The sequence below is a fragment of the Macrobrachium nipponense genome, chromosome 11, assembly GCF_015104395.2.
Source record: "Macrobrachium nipponense isolate FS-2020 chromosome 11, ASM1510439v2, whole genome shotgun sequence".
Taxonomy (NCBI): domain Eukaryota; kingdom Metazoa; phylum Arthropoda; class Malacostraca; order Decapoda; family Palaemonidae; genus Macrobrachium; species Macrobrachium nipponense.
In genome coordinates this window covers 107,766,926-107,790,428 of record NC_061087.1, presented here as the reverse complement: position 1 = coordinate 107,790,428, position 23,503 = coordinate 107,766,926, and the positions used below count along the sequence as shown (strand labels likewise).

General features: G+C 40.2%; 2 protein-coding genes across 4 annotated transcripts; one reads left to right on the top strand and one right to left on the bottom strand.

Moving 5' to 3' along the window:
- Positions 1–1,355: 1,355 nt before the first annotated feature.
- Positions 1,356–18,353, bottom strand: LOC135208116 (SET and MYND domain-containing protein 4-like). 3 transcript variants are annotated; one of them, XM_064240275.1, is made up of 5 exons: positions 18,148–18,353; positions 15,184–15,945; positions 14,865–14,989; positions 4,860–5,345; positions 1,356–2,991 (listed from the first exon to the last, which is right to left on the bottom strand). In XM_064240275.1, the coding sequence occupies exons 2-5, from the start codon at positions 15,929–15,931 to the stop codon at positions 2,359–2,361; spliced, it is 1,992 nt and encodes a 663-aa protein (XP_064096345.1). In that variant the 5' UTR covers positions 15,932–15,945; positions 18,148–18,353; the 3' UTR covers positions 1,356–2,358. The 3 variants fall into 3 exon arrangements, with proteins under 3 accessions (XP_064096345.1, XP_064096337.1, XP_064096353.1); XM_064240267.1 differs by having other exon boundaries at positions 18,152–18,352; XM_064240283.1 differs by lacking the exon at positions 18,148–18,353 and adding an exon at positions 17,873–18,084.
- Positions 18,354–22,067: 3,714 nt separating this feature from the next.
- On the top strand, positions 22,068–23,156 carry LOC135209712 (KRAB-A domain-containing protein 2-like). Its single transcript, XM_064242477.1, has 2 exons — positions 22,068–22,589; positions 23,004–23,156. Exons 1-2 carry the CDS (start codon positions 22,068–22,070, stop codon positions 23,154–23,156), a joined length of 675 nt encoding a protein of 224 aa, XP_064098547.1.
- Positions 23,157–23,503: the final 347 nt, after the last annotated feature.

Here is a 23,503-nt window from a genome sequence, read left to right as displayed (position 1 = left end):
GGCGACGAACTTGGAATATCGGGGTAAACTCCACCAGTACGACGACAGTCCTCCTCGTGATGCTACCATGGCATGTAATTTGAGAGCGTTCTATTTGCCGTGCTTTCTTTTACCTTTTTTGATGGGCGTGTTCCACTGGGTGCTGCACGATTTGGTTTCTTATTTTTCATTTAAATTTTTTACGTTATATGGCAACCTATAAAGCAAAATTATCCCATATATATTAGTCGTGACCATTGCTTCATCGTAATATGTATAAAGATAAGAGAAGTAGCCAAATGTGTTCAATTTGGTTCGGTGTTTAGGGTTTTCTCCTTTATTATTTTTATCATTTGTGTACATCATGGCAAATTATATATATAATATAATAGTAATAAGATCTCTTACATATAAATTGTATTTTTATACTGGATCATTCAGGTAAATCGATCTCTTGATCGTGTGATGTATAAGGTAAAGTGTCAAGAGGTCGATTAAATTGGTATTTTGGTTTCCTCTTCTACTTTTTTTTTACTTACAGTCATGTGTTGACGTTATGACAAAAACGTAACACAAAATTACCTCCTATATATAAAGATTGTACATTCGGGCAAATTGGTCATTAATTAATGTATATAAAGTGACGAAGCAGTTGGTATGACCGGTGGAACTCGATTAATTGGCCTAGAGTGATTTAATCATGGACTATCCCTGTACAATGGTATCTCTGTATGACTAACCACAAAATAAAGGAATAACTCACGGTTTGTATAGAAAGCTACAAAGATAAGCATAATATTCAACGATTTATCCGTTCTCTCACACACAACTGCAACAGCCGAGTTTTAGAAAAAAAAATTCCCAAATAGATTTTATTAGCTTACGATATAAAAAGTCACATACATCATGTGTTAACTTTTATGGGAACTTATTCACCATCCTTAAAAGTATAAACTAACACTGGTCCAAGTTGACTAATGAATGACTTTGGTATATTCATATTATTGGTATAGCACTGTGCTAAGCTAATTTCTGTAAGGGAACCTACAATTATGTCCAAAGATAAAACATTGCGATACTGAAGGAGCCTTACTCTATGGGTCTTAAAAAGGCATGTAAGTAAAAATCAAAACCACTTGGGTAACTTAAGAGAGAATACTGCACTGACAGACTTCCCCCTCTTCGATTAAAACAGTGGCAGTCTCAAACTAAGACCCCTGTACTACCTTTCAAATATTGCTAAAATTCTGTGGAACTCTTCAGGCAATATCACATGCAAGAGTTAGACCAGACACTGGTGAGGTATAACCCAACCCCATTGGGCACTGGTTTCTTACCAGCAGGTAATGGAATGAAAAGGAATATAAAAATTAGGCTGAAGGGCTAGCACTCACTTTTAATTAATATGACATATAACATAACTACTGCAAAAATATTAGTTGTAGTTGGATGTGCTATGTAAATTTACTGTATAAGTATACATACCTACTAGTTACTGTAACAGACTTCAATGTGAAAAAGCAAAGAATGTAAGGCATGTGCTGTTTGCTGCAGTGGGACTTGGTTTTTTTATCATATATCTCTCTTATGATTTTCTAAATGCAAGTATATTTACAGAATTTAAGATATTCCCACTGGTGATCAACTTCCTGATTTTTAAATCAATCAAAATTCACTTCGGAATTTTTATTTGATCTTTGTAGTATCTCAACAGCCCCAGCTAAAGAACTGTTCATCATTCACTTTCTTCTGAGACAATCTTTGCTGCAAATTCCTTCAACTTGGTCTTAATTACCAACTCGTTGGGCTAGTCTAACAGACTACACTGTAGCTTGTGATTAAAAAATTTTCCTGCATAAAATAATATCCATATATGCAGATACACAAAGACTTAGTATTAGAAAACAAATAACAGGCATTTGTGACAATTTTGATGCTGAATTAAGTCTCAAGATGAAGAAAATTTAATGAAAATACAAAAATGGGGACTCAACAATATGAGTATGTACAAATTTTTAACAATACCTAGGAACTGGCTGTCAACAGCTATGTATAGTACTTTAAATACAATGTACATATGAAAAAATTAAAATATGGTACCATCATAAACAAATAACTGATGCTATATCAGCCATATCTAAGAAAAAAATTTTTAAGAAAGAAGAGCAAAAGCAATGGCTATAAATAATTGTATTTTTCAAGTCAGTAGCAATCAGTGAACAGCACATAATTTTTGGTAACAACACTGTATAATGAAAAATTGTGGATTCTTATGATAAATTACCAAGGATATTCAGTGCAATATCAATTTCATGTACTGCGCTTGATCAACAGCAACACAGACTTCATTGGAAACATTAATACAACTGAGTATTTCATTCATTCTCTCATAAAGTATTGCATCATAACAGTACGCGTTTTACAAAAAGCTCGACAAGGCAGTGATACATGCTTTTCTATTGCAATAATAAAATTGCTAATGTTCTGAAGATCTGTTATTGAAAGTTCATTTCCTCTGCCAATCTTTGCGAGAACTTTCTCATATTTATGCTCTGCACTACTAACTTCCTCCACTGCGGACCAAAACTTCCTGACTGTAGGATCTTTCTGTGATGCAGAAGTTTTGGCATATTGAATGTTGCACCCCATACATGCAGGCTGGAAATCTATTTCAACGATAGGATCTGAACACTTGACGCATTTCATTTTCATATCTTCTGGAAGTTCAGCTTCAGTAAGCCAGTTTTCCGTACAGGCCTGGCATGAGCACTTAATTCCGCGGGCCTGTAAAAATGCTTTCCTCGTTGACAATGGCAAATGTTGGTACCCTTCAGAATACAGTAGCGTTACTTCTGAACCTTTGGGAATTGACATAACAGACCTCACCACTCTCACAGAACCAATGTTGTAGTGAGCAGCATTAGGATTGCAAGCGTGCCTTATCAACCAAACTGAAGGAAACAGTGCTGATCCAACACCCTGATTATCTGTCTTGTTGGTTTGGGTACATACCTGGAAGAAAAACAAATATTAAAATATATGCTGAAAAGACTGAGAATGGGAATGAATTAACAAGGACAAATGTAAATAGCTATGGAATAACTATTGAAGCATAAACAAACAAAACATACATTTAAAAAAGACAATATGCTGTAGTACATTCATCAATTAGTACAACATTTGAACAAATAAACCTTGACCAGTCAAGAAAATAATGAATACATATAGAATTGGTCTTACTAAGGACCAATTAATGGTCTGAACCTGAAGTTCTACAGAGTATAGTGTTAGTGCACGGCTCCTAAATTTCTACTGCCCCATGTAGTATGTTTTTATGGGTTTATTAGAAGGCACTTCTGTGATGGGCAAGGAAGAAATTGTAACTCAATACCTGACAGTCAAACAGGTGTGACCAGATGCTACAGTATTTTGTGGCATTCTTTAAAGAAAGAAAAACATCACAACTTCACAGTGGATTTAATCTGCTGTTGTACATTCACCATATCAAAAGCCTCTTAAAAAAAAAAAAAATTTAAACGACAATTCTAAAGCACTTCCAGTCTCTGAAACCTATAAACTTCTAGGTGGCACACGGAAACAGAAGGAAGTACTTGATATACAATATGTGGTTGCACCGTTCAAATAGTATTTTATGGCACATTAGTATACCATTGTATGGCAGTACAAGACTTTCATCTTGACTGGTGATCATTCAGCAGACAGCTCTGCAGCAAATCCTACACCAGATGGATTAAGTCATCGACATACACGGTAGTGTGAACCTTTGTCTTATAATATAAAGTGCGTGTGCATGTTTGGCACTCAAGAAGCAACGAGAAGTTATTATTATAAGGTTCTATACTAATTTTGTTGTTCTGTATTTGATTATTGTAGATGTGATTTTGTAATATTCATACTCTTCAAGTCAATAATATATTGCACCCATTTAGTTTCTAACGAACCCTTAGGTATAAAACATTCTACCTCAGTCAGCAATCATAAGACAGAGATTATTTCATTCATTTCAGTTCATCTCCTAAACATTCTCATTGCAGATATATCTCTAACATTTACTATATGTAAATAAGTGCCCTTTTGTTTCAATATACAAGCAATTTTATTGAGAAATACACCGAGTAGTATCTAAATACCCTCACTGTTCAATGTAAATACTAGTTAACTGCATTCTGTATGTACATCTAAAAACATTCTAAAAGTATTACATACTCTTCTTTCCCACCTTTATCCCTACAATAAGGGGTTGGATGCATGTGCCTTTCCTTACAACATCAGGCATGGTTTATTATTTGGAAGAGGGATTTTTATGACCGCATGCTGTTGCACCAGTCATTGGTGGTGGGCCTCGCCTCTGACTAAAAATTCCACCTGCAAGGCAGCAGTTTCCACAGTTATTGGCAGTGGGTCTAGCCTTTTACTAAAAAGTACGACTGCAAGACAGCAGTTTCCAGTTATTGGTGGTGGGCCTAGCCTTTTACTAAAAAAAGTAAGACTGCAAGGCAACAGCTGCCCTTTTAATCGCCTTTAACAACATGCAGGAGCTAAGGTGCTAGTATTCTTACACCCCTACCACAGGGTGGTCTAAAAGTATTACATACTGTATATGATATATTCATTGCCATTTTCAAATATTTAGGAATATGGTAACCCATCCAGATGTGTACATCCAGATGTGTAAGCATAGAAAGAAAACAGCTGTGACCGAATAAAAGTCCTCACAACCCAAAATACTGGCTGACTAGTCTCAAAGGGGACCTGTCCTCATTGGTAACAGTGTCACTTGGAGACCAAAGCCTGAGCTAACCTACTTTATTAATATTAAACATTTAATAAAATATATCTATATTGAATAAACAACTCACCTTCATATCAGACACCTCAAAAAATACACTGTTGTGAGCAAATTGATACAGAAGAGCTGTGCCAGTTGCTATGTAATCCTCATCACTTGGGTCGAAGGCATTTCCCAATTCATCAATGAAAAATGACTTGCTTCTGTGAAGTATCTTCGTTAGAATGAAAGCAATTATGCAATAATTATACAGTTTTACAATCGGCTTCTTATTATTATAGGCACTGATATGGTACACAGATCTGTAATCTGAAGAACTGTAGATGCCATTCTCATCAAACCCAAACTTTTCTGGAGGAAGTTCTTTTGCCTCCCTTTGGAGCACTGGCAGCTTCTCCCTCAATGCCCGGAATGTGGTATGAATTATTGTTCTGAAAGCATTGCAGACTTCCTCATCACTTATTTGAAGTTCCATGAGATAAGGTAATATCTTACACTCCCTAGCATGCACTCCAGCAAGTCCTTTGGTTCTGCAGTCTTCTGAACAGAAAACGGTCTGGAAAAGGAAGAGCTCATTTTTACCATTAGCAGTTTAGAGAATACAGTATATTAAACAGCCTGACATATTAAGATGAATGTTACAATTACTTTATCATCACTTGCACCAAGCAAATCCCATAAGTGGACTCATTCAAATGAAGTCTGCATTAATTGGGACTGGCATTATCTTTCCGTTAGCACCTATTATATGTGTTTCAGGTATTTTGTTAAAGAAAATGAAAAATGATATTGTTAAACTACAATAAAGTTTTGTACATACTTACCTGGCAGATATATACGTCTAATGGCCCACCCAGCCTCCCCTCAGGAGACAGGTGAAAGAAAAAATCTGGCTGGAGAGATAGATTGGTTCATACACCCGCCACCCAGCGGCGGGTAAGGTAGACCACCTGACCTACCTGTCGCGTTTGCCGCAAGATTTGAAACTGTCGGGAACGTCGGAGACTATAGCTAAGTATATATCTGCCAGGTAAGTATGTACAAAACTTTATTGTAGTTTAACAATATCATTTTTGTACATGAACTTCCCTGCCAGATATATACTTAGCTGATTGGCACCCTTGGTGGAGGGTAAGAGACAGCTAAAGTAATAGAGAGAGATAAGAAACAACTGATGTTGTAGGATATAAATAACCTTGGTTCTTACCTGTTCAGGCAGAAGACTTCATTGATACTGTCTCTGAGTCTGCGTTGCCTGGAGAGCTACAGCTAGGACGTGACCTGATGCTGAAAGACTCTCGGATCTACCACTGGGATATATGATCCCTTTGTGTGGTAGAATCCAAGTCGGATCCTGTTAAAGGGAGTTTGTCCCTATCTTAACAGGTCCTAACCACTACTACTGCAAGGAGCCACACTCATCAGACCACCTAACCAAATTACTAAAGATTAGTATTACAACCTAAAGAGATGCCTTCATGCATCCTCTTCAAGGCAACCAACAACAACAAACACAAGGGGAAAAATTTATACTACTAAACAGGATGAGTTCCAGCTCCCTGCCCCAGCACTGAATCCGCAGATACGTACGGGCCCAAGGCGAAGCATTTTTCGTAAGTGATTCTCACATCACGTAAGTAGTGGTTCGCGAACACTGACTGACATCTCCAGAACGTTGTCTCCATCAGGTTTCGCACGGACATATTCTTGTTGAAAGCAAGAGAAGTTGCTATGGCTCTTATTTCGTGTGCTTTCACTTTAAGAAGCCTAAGATGTTCTTCTCTGCAGGATCCGTGTGCTTCTTTGATGAGGCTTCTCAAGAAGAAGGACAATGCGTTCTTCGACAATGGACGAGTAGGGTCTTTTACTGAACACCACAGGACCTCTCGGTTGGCTTTCAGTTGCTCTTTTCTTCTAAGGTAGTATTTTACCATTCTCACTGGGCAGAGTTCTCTCGGGTTCTTCTCCTACCAAAGAAGATAACCCACGAATCGAGAAGTTCTTGGGCCATGGACTTGATGGGTTTTCATTCTTCGCAAGAAAACCAGGAAGGAAAGAGCAAATGAGAGAGTCCTCCTTAAAACCCACATTACCATCAGTCGCCTGAAGCTCACTCACTCTTCTGGCGGAAGCTTGAGCCATCAAAAACAGAGTCTTCCTAGTAAGGTCTCTGAATGAGGCTGAATTAGGGGGTTCAAACCTAGAGGACCCAAGGAACTGAAGGACTACATCCAAATTCCAGCTAGGTGTCTTAGGAGACTGCATTTTCGTTGTATCAAAAGACCTAATAAGGTCATGTAGGTCCTTATCTTCCGATAAGTTGAGGCCCCTGTGCCTGAAGACATTCGCCAACATACTACGATAGCCTTTAATCGTCGAAACAACTAAGCCACATCCTTGTCTTAAGAATAAAAAGAAGTCTGCAATCTGATTCACAGAGGTACTGGAAGAGGAAACGTTATTCCTCTTGCACCATCTTCTGAAGACATCCCACTTCGACTGGTACACTCGTAAGGTGGAAGACCTCCTCGCTCTAGCGATTGCCTTAGCAGCTGCTGACGAAAAGCCTTTCGCTCTGACCAGTTTCTGGACAGTCTGAAGCCAGTCAGACTGAGAGCGGGGAGGTTTTTGTGGTACCTGTCGAAGTGGGGCTGTCTGAGTAGATCGCTCCTTAGAGGAAGCGATCTTGGAAAATCCACCAACCATTCCAGCACCTCTGTGAACCAATCTTGTGCTGGCCAAAAGGAAGCTATCAAAGTCATCCTCGCGGAATCTGACTCTGCGAACTTTTTTAAAGTCAACCCCAGAATCTTGAAGGGGGGAAACGCGTATACGTCGAGTCCTTTCCAATCGAGTAGGAGAGCGTCTATCCCTATTGCTCCTGGATCCGAGATGGGCGAGCAATAAAGATCCAGTCTTTTGTTCTTTGAAGTTGCAAACAGGTCTAAGAGAGGCCTGCCCCACAACTTCCAAAGGCTCTGGCAAACATCTTGGTGCAGAGTCCACTCTGTGGGAAGGACCTGATCTTTCCTGCTGAGGAGATCTGCCCTTACATTCCTTTCTCCCTGTACGAATCTGGTGAGAAGTTTTATCCCCCTTTCTTCTGTCCACAGAAGAAGATCTCTTGCTGTTTCGTACAGAGAGAAGGAATGCGTCCCCCCGTTTCCTGATGTATGCCAGAGCCGTGGTGTTGTCCGAGTTTATCTGCACAACTGCTCCTGTCACATCTGACTCGAACTCCTTCAGAGCAAGCCACACGGCTATTAGTTCTTTCCTGTTGATGTGCCAGGAAGACTGGTCCCCCACCCAGGTTCCTGACACCTCCTTGGTTCCCAGAGTCGCCCCCCAACCTGTTCCCGACGCATCGGAGAACAACACCAGGTTGGGGTTCTGGGATTGAAGAGACAGTCCCTGCGAGAACTTGTTGGGATCCGCCCACCATGATAACTCCTTCTTGATTTGATGAGAAATTGACAGGGAGAACTTCAAATCCTGAGAAGGACGACTCCAATTCCGATGAAGAAAGAATTGGAGCGGTCTCAGGTGCAACCTTCCTAGGGAAACAAATTGCTCCAGTGAGGAGAGCATCCCCAGCAGACTCATCCACTCCCTCACTGTGCATACTTCTTTCCCTAAGAAGGTTGTTACTTTTTCGGGGGGAGGGTCCCCGGGCTAGTTGGGGTTTTGGTTACCTCGGGGAGGTCCCCGGGCCTATCCTCTCCTGTGACGGAAAAGCCCGAAAACTCAGAGAGTTCATCTGGATCCCCAGATAAACGCACTCTTGAGCGGGAATCAGACTTGACTTCTGCAGATTGACCAGAAGTCCTAAGGAATAAGTCAAATCCAGGGTTTTCTTCAAGTCCTTCAGACAACGATCTCTGGAATTGGCCCTTATAAGCCAATCGTCGAGGTAGAGCGAAATCCTCACCCCTTCTAGGTGAAGCCATTGTGCTACATTCCTCATGATGGCCGTAAAGACTTGGGGGGCCGTCGAGAGGCCAAAACACAGGGCCCTGAATTGGAAAATTCTTCCCCCCATCATGAATCTTAGAAACTTCCTCGAGGAAGGATGGATTGGTACGTGGAAGTAAGCGTCCTGTAAGTCCAAGGACACCATCCAGTCCCCTGGACGGAGTGCTGCTAACACCGAGGCAGTGGTCTCCATCGTGAACTTCTTCTTTTCGACGAAGAAGTTCAGGGCGCTTACGTCCAACACAGGTCTCCATCCCCCTGAGGATTTCGGAACTAGGAACAGGCGGTTGTAAAAGCCTGCCGAAAGATGACCTGCCACTAGTTCGATCGCCTCCTTTTCCAGCATCTGATCTACCGCTAGTCGGAGGGCTTGATTCATGATGGGGTCCCTGTATCTGGCCGTCAACTCCCTCGGGGTATTCGTCAAGGGAGGCCTCGAAGAGAACGGGATGAGGTAGCCCTTCCTCAATATTGACAGGGTCCATGCATCTGCGTCTTTCTGGGCCCAGACTTCTGCAAACTGTAAAAGCCTGGCGCCTACAGTTGTCTTAAGGACTTGAGTCTTACTTGGGAGGTTTGATTGACTTTCGTAAAAGTCCTCCCTCTTCTATTTGGTTTCCGACCTCTGAACAAAGAGGATCTAGAGGTAGAAGCCCCTCGAAAGGGTTCCTGAGAGGTCGGCTTCGCATTTCTAGTCTCTAGTCTGGAAGGTAGCGGCGCGGCTTCCTTGCAGACTGCGCTAGAAGGTCCTGCGTAGCTTTGGCAGAGAGAGCCTTCGAAATGTCTTGAACCAGGTGTTTAGGAAACAGCTGCGTAGAGAGAGGGGCAAAAAGCAAAGACGATCTCTGTGCATGTGAGACAGACTTTGTTAAAAATGAGCAAAATACTGATCTTTTCTTCAAGACCCTGCCCAAACAGTGAAGCTATTTCGCTGGCCCCATCCCTCACCGATTTATCCATACAGGATAAGACACAATTCAAATCCTCCGGAGAAAACGTGTCCGGTCCTTGAGTTTTCTTGGCTAGGACTCCGAGGGACCAATCGAGAAAGTTGAAAACTTCCAAGACTCTAAAAATGCCTTTTAGAATATGATCTATTTCATTCATTGCCCACGTAGTTTTGGCCGAATTCAAAGCTGATCTTCTAGTGGCGTCTACTAGAGCCGAAAAATCTGCGTCAGCTGAAGACGGAAGGCCCAGTCCCAAGGGTTCTCCTGTCTCATACCAAAACCCTGTCCGTCCTGAAAGCTTCGACGGAGGGAAGGCAAACATAGTTTTCCCCGCTTCTTCTTTAGTACGCATCCATGAACCGAAACTCTTGAGCGCTTTCTTCATAGAAAGAGTCGGTTTCATTCTCACACACGAAGATCCTTTCGTTGCTTTCGCTGTGGATAACAACGAGTGTGGAGAAGGAGGAGCAGTAGGGCTCAAAGACTCTCCGAACTCCTGAAGGAGAAGCTCTGTGAGCTTCTTGTACGAAGAAACTGCTGCCGATGTATTAGCTTCTTCCTCAGAGGCTTCCTGGTCTTCTTGAAGAGGAGAACGAGGATGAGGATCCTTATGAGAATCCTTAGATGATTTCCTAGCTGGGGTACAGTGCGATGAAGGAGACAAACGTCTTGAATGAGGAGAAGATTCCAAAGGAGGGCGGCGTACAGGAGAATGAGGAGTCGTAATAGAAGGACGCTTATCCGAAAATTCTTGTCTCATCTCGCATTCCTTCCTAAACAAAGACAAACTCTTAACAGCAAAAGAGGAAGGACTCCCTTCCCTAGAAAGACCACATCTATCCCTAGGGAGATTACGAGAGGGAGAGCGCCTACTAAAATCCTGGCGCCGATCGTGAGGAGAGCGGCTACTAGGCGCCGAGCGCCTATCTGTCACAGGGCGCTTAGGGGAATCCTGGCGCCTACCAAGCGGAGAAACGTTGCTAAAAATAGGGCGCCTATCAGGAGCAGGCCGCTTGAGAGGCTCTTGATGCCTACGAAGCGGAGAGCGGCTGCTATGCTCCGAGCGCTTAAACGGAACAGGGCGTTCGACGAGATCTTGGTCCTTACCAAGGGGAGAACGTCTGTAAGGCTCCGAGCGCCTAACAGAAGCAGGGCGCTTGAAGCGTTCTTGACTTCTAGCAAGAGGGGACCGATCAGGAGTAGGGAGCCTCGAGAACGAAGAGCGCCTACTAGGAGAACGAAGCAAACGAGGATCAAGGCGCCTTTCTCCAGGAGAACAGCTACTAAAAGAAGGACGCCTACCAGGCGCAGGGCTCCTACTAGACTCTTGATGTCTTACAGGCGAGGAGCGAACTCCATGCGATGAGCGCCTACAAGTCACGGTATCCGACGACAGTAGTCAGAAGGAGAAGCGCGCCTACTTTCAGAAGGGCCTTCCCTAGGTTCTCTGAGAAGGCGAGGAGAAGAAAGACGAGACGGAGACAACGAAATAAGTCTTCTATGACCTGAGCGACTCTCTTCTTGCACGAACTCTAGAAGAAGGAGAAACAGAAGGGGCGGAGCGTCTACCTGAGGCAGGAATCCGATCTGGGGAAATATCTTCATAGTCCAATGAGCGCCTATCCGACGAATGGCGCCTCGACACCTCCGAGAGGGAGCCACGGGAGTGGTGCTCCTCTCGTGAAATCCTAAGATGTGTAGAAGTATCCTCAAAAGAAGGAGATCGCCGATTACAAGGAGAGCGATCTTCCGACGAAAAGCGCCTCGATCTCTTGATAGGGAGAGACAAATCCTTCCTTCTACGTGATCTCGATGCCAAGGAGTCCGCCAAGGCTGTGATCTGAGCTTGTAGGCCCGCTAGCACCCGAGTAGGTGAGTCCCCAGGATCTTCTTCCGAAGCAAGCTCAGCGCGAGGAGCGGGAGAAGAAGGGCGATCACAGGATCTCCTAGGCTTCTTTGCTTGCAAGGAAGCTACATCAGAAAAGTCTTCTGGGCTGGACGCTAACGTACTGAAGGGAGCCTCCGCAGCCCTCTTCAACGGGCGTGACGCCTCCTTAGAGCTCCAACCACGCTTCGGCGAAGAAGAAGAGGACGACGAAAAACACTGACGAAGAATATCCTTCTTCTTACGATCCAAGGCAGCCTGGGAGCGAACTTCAGGATCTGCCGAGGGGACGCCTGACCGGTGGGGGCTCTCCCTAGCCCTCCTGCAGCTTTCGACTTTCCTCCTCCACTGGAACTGGGAGTCTGGAAGAGGTCTAGGCCTGGAGGCACTAAGGAGCCGGTCAGACGCACCCTCCACATCACTGGGTACACTGCACTTATCATCACTGACACTCTTACCTTGATCAATACGAAGAGTCTTGTCTTCCTTAGAACACAGGGAAGCTTTTGAGGCCGCCGCCTCCGAAGACAAATCTACGGCTTTGGTGCAGGGAGCAGGAGCTGAGACCTGGGAGGAAGGTTCTAAAACTACATTAATGTTAGCTTCATTCTCACTCATTCTCGACCTGCTCGAACTCCTGGAAGAAGCTTTACGTACCCTATCCCTTTCAAGTTTCCTAATATAAGAAGAAAGAGCCTTATATTCATCTTCGTTCAAAACCTCACACTCTTGTCACAGGTTACTAAACGAACATTCATTCCCCCTACATTTAACACAGATAGTGTGAGGGTCAACCTCAGCTTTCGGTAACCTCACCTTACATCCATCAGTCAAACGTACTCTAAACAAAACCGGAGTTTTGGAAACAGAATAAAAATCAGACATTCTACAGGAAAATCCAGCGCAAAGTCAATAACGGTCCACAATCAGCGTATGCCAAGCCAAAATAGAGCGAGTACGTCACCAAAAAGTCCAAATCAATCTCCAGGCAAGCGAGAAATGAAGAATCTATCGGAATGAAACGACAACAGTTGTTATCGCTTCAAGCGACAGAAAAAATCTGGCTGGAGAGATAGATTGGTTCATACACCCGCCACCCAGCGGCAGGTAAGGTAGACCACCTGACCTACCTGTCGCGTGTGCCGCGAGATTTGAAATTCTGTTGGGAACGTCGGAGACTATAGCTAAGTATATATCTGGCAGGGAAGTTCATGTACAAAACTTTAATACTTAGGTCTACCTAAGGCAAGTGAATGACATTTCTGAATTCATTTGGTAGAGGACGTTTTCCAAATTTATTAACAAATACAGTGAAATATATATATTTAAAAATAACCCCGTTGGCAAATTTAGCCAAATCAGAAGCAGTGTCTTCAAGTCTAAAGCCAAGATGAGATACCCCCTTAATGCAGGTATGTAACAGTCAGGACTTAATGCCTGTCCATAGGAAACATTGTTTGGAAGCAAAGTTTGCAAACTGTTTGTAAACAGTTGCAAACAGCCTGGAAACTGTTTGCAAACAATGTTTCCTGTCCAGACCTCGTGGTCATCAGGATGCCTGTTGGTGCAGTAACCTCAGTATTTTACTTGGCAGTTTGAATGCACTCGAGGAGGGTTAAGAAAATTAAAAGCTTTCTAAAAAAGGAGCGTGTCATGCTGACTTGTTTCTGGTGGAATTGAAAATAGACGGAACAGGTTTTAACAACTGCGTTCAAACGTCTCCTGAATCTGAAATACCTTTGTGACACCCCAGATATCTCAAGAGGATACCATAGTATTTAGAAAAGCCATTTCACTCTCATTCACACTGGCTGCGACACTGAGGTATCTGCTGTAGTACTTCAAAAAGAATTTCAGAAGTCATTCCAATCCTAATTCTAACTAAGAGAGAATAATTTTGGCCCTTGGCAAATAACATCAGCGACAAACAACTAGAAAAATAATCCCCTCCTTTTTTTGCCCTGAAGGATTTACGGCATACTCTAATACATGTCCTCTATCAACTGTCATGAGGGATTTATAGCATGCAAATAAATTGGTCAAAGTTCTCTGAGAAATCTCAGATTTGCCAATGTTCCTGGTTCTCTAGCGTTACCACTACTCCCTAATACTAAGATAATAAGAAATTTGTTCCCAAGTCATCAAGGAACAAGCAATTTAAATCGCTCCTATTTTATACTGTTTTGCCTAATTATTAAATCCTTCACTTATCCCTCCTACTGGAATCCTACTAATTGTACTATCTTTAAACTATGGAACATTCCACGACACTTTGTGGAACCCAACTCCTCTTTTAAAGAATCAGTATGACATCCATAAATAGATGACTTTTCTTATTTAAAGGATGTTTGGCTATCTTCTCACAACACTTCAGAGATTCATTTCCCTGCCCATGATGCTCCTGCTTAGATCTTTAAATCCTTCCCTACATAAACTTCCTTCCCATTTTTCAAAATTTATTTAACAAATAGCTTTGGATCTGTTGTTGATGGTACATCTCTGATGGTGCTCCTCTGGGTCCTGTTCTTTTATTTACTATTTCTCACCTTTGCCAATGATTTTCGTCAGTCTACCTCACCTACTATCCGCACCTTTGTAGATACTTCAACTCTCCATCCTTCTCCTGTCATCTGCACTCAAACTCAATTGCCCGATCCTCTTCTTTTACAAATCTAAAAACTTGAGTAAAGTTCAATGCATCCATGAATCATCTCATTCAATTATTTTTAAGATAATTAAAACAGTCCCTTTGCCTTAAACAGTATTTTGCATGTCCAGGCAATAGACATCAGATTTCTCGATCAAATATAAAAGTTTAATGCTGGCTTTTATTCATCTACTGCACTTCTGCCATAATTCAAATGCTGCTTCTTTAGTTTCCTTCTTCACACTAGTACTTGTTTCATGTGATACATAATGCACACAGCATCTGAGTTTATGACAGTTTATCGGGAAATTACCTCCCTTCAATAGTGAATGGAATTTTGGAAGTTTATACAACTGGACAGTAAAGTGGAAAGAAAACACAAAGCAGAGATGAGGTATGTACTTCGACACCTGTAGTATTCTCTATAGTTCGGGAACGTTGAACGGAAAAGAAGTTATTCCCCTTAACATTCTTGACTAGCTAATTCAATAAAACTAATGAAAGTCTAGCTTAAGAAAAACAGGTTTCTGCATCAGGCATTAGCGAGAGAGAGAGAGAGAGAGAGAGAGAGAGAGAGAGAGAGAGAGAGAGAGAGAGAGAGAGAGAGAGAGAGCCACTTACCAAACAGTCTGGACAAGGGAGGGCTTGGCCCTCACAACGCATTAGGCATTCCGAACATGCCTGCATCATGGTTTGGTTATATCTTATAAAGCTGACATAACCACTATCAACAGCAATTACTTCTCCTACAGATAAAATAAGAAAATGTCATTAACGCACGGCATATAATAATAACATTTACATATTAATATACAGCTTAGCAATGTCTAAACCAATTTACAACCCCTTCTTTTACCTTATAAACTTGAACTTTTATCTCCCACTTCTTACCTTACTTTATTTACACATGAAAATAATTCAAAGTTAATTTCTTAATTACCTGGAGGTATATCTCTTGTTGTGACAACATGTCTACCTCTCTCCTTAGTATGGATAACCTTCAAGAATGAACTAAAAGCTGGGACATCAGGGTTAACTCTTGCTAGTTTTGGGGGACACTTGGCATTAACAGATTTAATGATAAAGTTATCTACTCGAGACTTCTTCTGCTCCTTGACACATCGTTCTTTTCTCTCAATTAACTTACTTCTTAGGTGGTTTGGATATCCATACTTAAGGGCTAAATCTATATCAACAAGGCATCTCTTGTAGTCCTTCAAGCTGAAAAAGATGGCAGAACGATTTGCATACCCAAGAGCGAGAGATTCAAAATCACTTGAACCTTTCTCATCCCCATTCTTCCCTCCATCACCGTTTTGGCCATTTTTGCTTGTAAATGGAAGCTTTGGATGTGGAGCCAATAAAATACCCAAGTTATAGAGCTTCAACGCTTCGTCAAAATTACCCAACTTGTAAAATTTGTTGCCCTGTTCTCTACATAACTTAGAGGCTTCCTCGACTTTCATCGGTCTCAGGGGACCTTTGAACTCAAAACATTTGTGTGCAGCTGGGCTATTCCACAAGAGGGTAAACATCTCTTGAAAATTTTCAAGCTGCAGAAACTGACTACATGTCCTGGCAGACTCAACAGGACCTAAGGCAGACTGGAAGCTTGTCTTCATATCCAAGAGTATCTTAGAGGAACTGATGTCAATGTGCTTTCGTTCGAACAGCTTGTTAAAGTCCATGATTGTTTTTCTTCCTGAAAATACAAAGCATAAAAAATGCTAATACTAAATATTTTCTTATAAAAAACATACATATATTGCACAAAATGATCTCCTCAGTCATTCAAAGTTTAAATGTAAGAGCACAGATTTTGAATCCTGTTCCAGTCTATTAAACTCTACCTTCACTTGGAATTACTGAGAAATACATATAACAACACTGTAGCACACACTAATATAAACTCCATTGTTTTGTAACTGTATTTGTTGCAACACATGCTTCCAATTGACAAATTCTATTTTGAATTTAGTCATTTGGCCTCGATCACAAAGGACTCTTTAAATCTGAATTGTTTAACGCAATAAATTTATTGACAGTAACGAATCTGCAGAACTTCTTAGATTAACATGTGATGGATGCACTTGATGTATAATACAAATAAAAAAGATTACTAAATAACTATATAGTTATACTGGATACTGAAAGGGCTAACAAACATTTCAGTCAATTAGCCTAAGGATGAGGAATGGAGCTTTCTTTATTTATTTATTTACTTTTTTGTTGGGGAAGGGGTTTATTATGGAAAATCTAACCTACATCCAGTACAGATCCAAATGAAACAAGATGCTTAAGATGTGTGTTTAACTAACACTGCCCTGTTATTTAGCAGAGTTTATGGGGGCCGTCAGACCAGGTAAGACAATACCCTAGGCCAGAATAGGTGGAAGGAAAGGAAAAGGGTTGCATAGAGAGGGGGTCCAAAGGGTAACCGAGATGAGGATGCTTAGGTGGATGAGTGGAGTAACCAAAAAGGACAGGGTTAGAAATGACCATATAGGGGTAGAGTAAAAGTCACTGATGCATCAAAGAAAGTACAAGAGGCAAGGTTAAGATGGTATGGCCACCTGATGAGAAGAGAAGAGCAAAATATGGCAAGAGAAGTGATGGACATGAAGGTGGATGGAACACAAAGGAGAGGAAGACCTAAGACCAGGTGGAGAGATTGCATTAGAGATGATACGAGGGAGAAGGGAGTATGGGAGGAAATGACACGGGACAGAGGTAGATGGGAAAGAAGAAGACCACTATTGATTAGATTAGGTTGGAATTTCATATAGCTATTTGGGTAAAATGCAGTGCTGAGTCATGACTTACTTGGGAAGAGGGGGAGGGGGGTGCAGGGCAGCCAGGTTAAGGAACGGTATCCGAGGTTAGGTTAGGTAAGTTACTTTAAGGGTGGATTTTGGCACACTGTACAACTTTCATTCTTTGCAATTTGTCATTTGGCTTATAATATTTTAGCAGCTGTAGGCACGTCCCATGGCTGAACACTTATCCCTTGCCCTGATTATAACTTCGACATAGAAAAAAAAAAATTTCCCACTAGAAAGTCTACCAAATCTACTGAGGCACTGGTGTTTCTGACAAATCACCTAGGCCTAAATTATTCCATGATAACATGATAACAGATAGGCTAGACAGGTTTCCTTTATGTAATGAGAATCAAACAGAAATCAATATGCAGGTTAGGAATATAAAAATTGGCCCATATCGAATAGCTATATACAATAGGTATACTTTGCCGTCTTTTCAACCGAATCTCGGCAGAAATTTAATCGCTGTGATATAGTACTAGGCAATTAAATTTCTATCCTAGGCCTAGCCTAGTTAGGCCAATATCTCATCAACAATCCAAACATTACATATTTTCGTGGCAAATTCATAAATATAGTTGAAAGGATTACCGACCAATATTTTAAATAACCTAAAAATACAGTCGTCGTCAAACATGGGTTTTGTTTTGGGTGCCTCTGATGATCTGCCACCTGGCTAGATGGCCAATCTGCTTAAAACCTTCCAGCAGCCCTACTTAGTATAGTACTAATTCTGCTAGCAAATCAGACTGATGCCAATCTAAAATAACGACATGGCCAGTTCTTAAAATACTTAAATAGGACTACCTATATCTAGAAGTAGACAAGCGTAGGTTTCGGTGGCCTCACGTCTAATTTCAGCCTCACTCAACCATCACCATTAGAATGAATTAGGGTTATTTTAAAACAAATTAAATGAAATACATAAATCAATTAGACTAAACGGAGTCAAGAGATGTTAATTCTCGTCTCATTTACGCATGACAACTCGAAAGTACGAGATATAACTTAGATCTATAGAGGATACCGCATGAGGTTTGTAGTGATTGCAGCAAGACAAGGGAGTTGTCCATTAGACCTACCTACCTTCTCCTAGGCCTATGCTTCCCAATAACTCGTCACTCAGTTTCCTCTTCTAGTTTCCCCAGGGTGGTTTTAACGTAATCCAGTTCGTAGGAATTCATAAAATTATATTGACGATGAAACACAAGAAAATAGGGTCCGAGTTGAGCGTGAGACAGATCGAATGAAGCCGCCGTTGGTGACGTCATGGGAGTCCCGCTAAAAGCAGCCAAGACCTTGCGTTTGAATGTGTAGATTTTGGCTTGACTTCGGCGGCTTTAAATCGTACGAAAACCTGCTCTTGTTGTGACTTATGACGTAAGAAAGGTTTATTAATATATAATAATATATTATATATCTTTTTATAAATTTATATACGTTTCACACTTAATAAATTTAATTTGACTTTGGCTATTGAAAGCTTTCGGTTACTGAAGAAACAGGTACGAACGCCGTAACCAAAACATCCACACGTGTTGTTAGTTGCTGCAGCCGTGACTATAACCTGTTGGAGTATGCCGTTATTTAAATATTTATTACCCAATAACGCACGTTTAGGAAGTTTTAAACTTAATTTAAATTAATTGTTATTCGCATTGCTGAATTATTGTTTGTAATTTAAATATTATTTATGTGAGGAATTCCTCTCACGAAGATTTTAATTTCTAATATTTTTGTGCATTCACTTGTTTCCATGCCATTTTTCTTTTATTATAGTTATTAGTCTGTCTCATAAGAAATTACTGATTGATTTTCCCTGCGTATTGCCGTCTGTCAGGTAATCGACAGACAGGAACTATGTTACTGTATTTGTATTCATGTTAAAACCAAATATATTCGCATGCCCATATATTTTGTAAAGATGTGTACGTCTACATAGTATGACATAATAAGGGTGAAAGAACCACATCTATTCGAGAATGACACTCTTAACATTATATTATCTGATTTGCTATGTTCTAGTACGTAGTATCTGTGGTGCGCTTAGCACCGAAAAGATGGTTTACACAAAGACGAAGTCTTTTGACATAAACGTCAGTAGACGTTTTAGTAACGAAGTATAATTACTGTTTTAGGGTATGATAATTCATTTGTCCTTATATATATGAAATTGCTCTTGGTGAATGTATTGCGCATATTACGTATGGTAGAGTTGGTGTCATTGGGTCTTGTTTGTGCCTCTCGCCAGAGAAGCCATTAGGAGAGGTCAAAAGATCGGGAGGGGAAAGGAAGGGTAGCAGTTCGCCCCTCTGAACGCTCCTTTGCGTGCCCCTCTAGGGGTGTGTATGCGTATGTGCGTAGTACACTGTATGGGCATGATACCGCCCAAAATTGTATTGACACACACCACCAATTAATTCACTATATTTAATAAATATGTTGTATTTTTGACAACGAAGTTGATAATTATTGTAGAGTTTTTTATGTTCATGAAAACCTTGTACGTCAGTTCTACATTCGTGGTAATTGTATAACTTGTCTCTTTTCCCAACAAAACCCGAATGCAGGACGGAAGTTGGAACGAACAGCTTCTTGGCTCAACTTTTGAGGTGATCTGTTATCTAGTGTTGTGTAGTGATGTGTGTGTGGATTTAGAAAAGGCGATTGCCCTGATTCTTTGAATTTTGTCGTAATTTGTTTCACTTGAGTGCCATTGATTTACAATTCCCCTTGAGTGATTAATTTCATTGTCACTTATATGTTATTACTCTTTGATATGTTTAACTTTTAGTTATTAAATTAATTTTAACTTTACATTTATCAAATGCGTTTCAATATCCCTCGATTTTATTTCATTTTTCCTGTTTCAGTTTTGTGGATGGTGAATATGAATTGATCTGATAAACCTTTATTGTGTTTATATTTTAAGGTTATGCAAATAACTTTTAGAAACGAGATAACACAGCGGTCCTCTAAGGTCTGAAAATCAACCCATGAGCACTCGCAACATTTAGAGAGAGGGAGAGAGAGGCACGTACTCTCGTCGTATCTCATGTAGTGATTTTATGATCTGAGTTCATGTCTACAAGGACTGCTCAGTAAGTGAAAGTACTTAATTGTGCTACTATTCATTAATGATATTGGTGTGTTATCCTCGTTAATAATGAATTGGGTTGAGAGATATCTCCCCGTAATTTAGAAACCGCAAAGGGAGTTTTGTGGAGTTGTTACGTAAGGCTTTTAGCGGTTTTTGACCAAGTAACAACGTTAAGCATATAATACAGTCCACTATAAGTCCATCTTTTTCGCCACAATTTACATACTGCATTGCTAACGTGTCTTCGGTCTGCACTCTGGATCGATCAGAATTAGATACAATGGCCCCGGCCATGTACCAATAAAATACAATTGGCCTCAGGGCTTGTGCCAATTCAGTCAAGGAGATTCCACAAACGGACTTATTTTGTACAAGTCCTTTGATTGTGAAATGTATTTCACTAATCATATTTATTAACTTATGCTAATCTATGCATTAAAATGGGATGTTTCTAGTTTCCGTCATTTTAGATTCCAATTAAATGGGATACCTATAGGTCGCCGCCATCTTAAAGGGTGATTCACATTTCCCTATTCAAAGTTTTCATGATTTCGTTTTATATATTCGAAGTAATATATTATCATTTGCCTTCCTGTCTCTCCATCATTCTTTTTTTTTTCTGTTCTGATGAGCTCAGTCATTCTCAATTATAGTGATTGTACTACATTTAGTACAGTAACTGGCAGTTTTCTGAGATTGTAACACAGGGAAACATTAGATACAGCTCTAGTTTAAGTCGGTGTACTACCTCCGGACTTTCCTATCAACTAATGACCGACCTACGTAAGCCGGCCGACACCATCTTATCTTTTCTGGAAAAAAAATCCATATCTGGTCTGTCGGATCACAATTTTAAATTATTTCTAAGTAGACAATGAAAATGTTTTTGTATTAACCCAAATGATAGGTATGATTTTTCATTTCAAAAGAAGGTCTAATTAACCTGGGTAGTTTTTACTGTACTACCTACTACCTGTATTTACATCCTCTTCCTTCCATCTCGCTATCCAACCTCTCTTAACAATTAGTTCATAGTGTAACTGCCAGATTTTCCTCCTGTTACACCTTTCAAACCTACCTACTCTCAATTTCTTCTCCAGCGCTGAGTGACCTCATAGGCCCCAGTGCTTAGCCTTTGGCCAAAACTTTATATATCATTTATATAATATATATATATATACTATATATATATATATAAATAACACACACATGTATATATATATATATATATATATATATATATATATATATATATATATATATATATATATATATATATATATATAGATGTTACAGTTAATATGTATAATCAGTTAATATGTATATTCCCTGAAAAAAAGTTAATATATATATTACCTGTTTCACTCAGGGAATATACATAATACCTAAATATTTCAGTTATTATACATATTACCTGAAATTTGGTGGCTTTTTTTTATACTTATTCCCTAAACTGAAAATTGAAGGGGTGAAGTGAAAATATGACAATACAATATGAAAAATAAAATAAGATACTAAAAGTGACATTTGTAAAATACGATAACTCTTGAGTGCTAATTACTAATTACTCACTCTCCAACAGGTCTATTAACAATATGACTATTGACTTCTGCCCTTTGTCACGTCTTCTTTGTTTATTTCTGTTTGTTTCAGTGTGACTTGTGACCTTGGTATGAAAACTTCTAAGTCTCTGATGAATATTTTGAAACAGTAAATGAATTAATTACCAGCCAGGAGACGAAAGTCAAAAGCCCGCGCCAGTACTATCTAATCAAAAACTATGAGTTGCTGAACTGTGGTGACACTCAAAAATCTGAACCAGTATACTTTGTATTCATTGAGGAGACATTTAGTATTCTGAAAAGGGCACACATTTTGACAGGGCATGGTGGCCGAGACAAAATGATAAAAAATCTGTCACAAAAGTATGCAAACATCACACAAGAGTCCATTAATCTGTTCAAGGCTGGATACATTGAGTGTCAGAAGAAAAAGAGACGACCTACCACTAAAGGGACAGTTGTACGACCAATCCTGACCAAAGAATTCGGAACACGAGGCCAAGTTGATCTCATTGATATGCAATCAATGAAGGGGCGATTTTCTTGGATTGTGGTGTACCAAGACCATTTGACAAAATTCATTGTTCTTCGACCACCTACATCAAAGCGTGCAGTAGAGGTAACCTATCAACTTTTGGACATTTTTCTGTTGTTCGGTGCTCCTCACATTTTGCAAAGTGACAATGGGTCAGAATTTACTGCACAAGTCATCGAAGAATTGAAAGTGATGTGGCCCTCACTTATTATGGTCCATGGAAAGCTCAGGCACCCTCAAAGCCAGGGGTCAGTAGAAAGAGCGAATGCTGACATCAAGGATATGCTGACAGCCTGGCTTGCTGACAATGAAACCACTGACTGGACTGTTGGTTTGAAATTTGTCCAGTTTCATAAAAATTCAAGTTTCCACAGTGGGATTAAGAGAACACCGTTTGCAGCATTATTTGGATAGGATGCCAAAATTGGACTGACAACATCTTTGCCTGATGAAATTATTTCTCGTCTTGAAAAGGAAGAAGATCTTCTGAATTTATTTGAGGTAAATATGTGATAATTTTCAAAGTTCTAGATAGATATCAATAAATAAATAAATAAATAAAATAAATAAATAAGTAATTGAATGAATGAATGAATGAATGAATGAATGAATGAATGAATGAATAAATAAATAAATAAATAAATAAATAAAATAAATTGTCTAAAATAAAAATAATAAAAAATAAAATAAAATAAAAAATAATTAAAAATTTAATTTGATTTTATTTCATTCATGTTTCAGGAGCAAGCGGTTATGGCGCCAGGTTTGGATACTTCCGGATCATCATTACTGGATGCTGCTACTTCTCTGCCGGTTGGACCAGAGGAAGCAGGACCTCTGTTGCTTGTCTTCCAGGATGAAACTTCCGGATCAGCATCACTGACGCCTGCTTAAGTCCCTGCAAGCCCTGATACACCAGCCATTTCTCCACTGTCACTGCGTCGTAATCAGGTCTTTAAGAAGAGAAAAAGAGCGAGGGAAGCCCAGGAACTACAAGCCCAGAAAATGGTGAGGAGTCGACGAGTCCCGACAGAAGCAAATGTTGGTGACAATGTTACCGTTCCAATCCCTAATGTTGATCGAGGAGGAATTGATCCTAAAAATTTGATTGGAGTCATTGTTGAAAGATTCACAAGAGCTGTACAAAATTGCAACCAAAAGTGGTGTGCTAGACGGAAAATTTAGTAGAAATCAATTTGACATTTGTGGGTACGCTCTGTACACTCCATTGAAGATATGGA

Excerpts from the sequence above, each read along its gene's own strand:
- LOC135208116 (XM_064240275.1), bottom strand. The coding sequence starts at position 15,931 with ATGGACTTTAACAAGCTGTTCGAACGAAAGCACATTGACATCAGTTCC. Across the intron at positions 5,346-14,864 it reads TCCCTTGTCCAGACTGTTTG|ACCGTTTTCTGTTCAGAAGA; the intron begins GTAAGTGGCTCT and ends TTCCTTTTCCAG. Across the intron at positions 2,992-4,859 it reads TTGAGGTGTCTGATATGAAG|GTATGTACCCAAACCAACAA; the intron begins GTGAGTTGTTTA and ends TTTTTCTTCCAG.
- LOC135209712 (XM_064242477.1), top strand. The coding sequence starts at position 22,068 with ATGATAAAAAATCTGTCACAAAAGTATGCAAACATCACACAAGAGTCC. Across the intron at positions 22,590-23,003 it reads ATGAAACCACTGACTGGACT|GAGCAAGCGGTTATGGCGCC; the intron begins GTTGGTTTGAAA and ends TTCATGTTTCAG.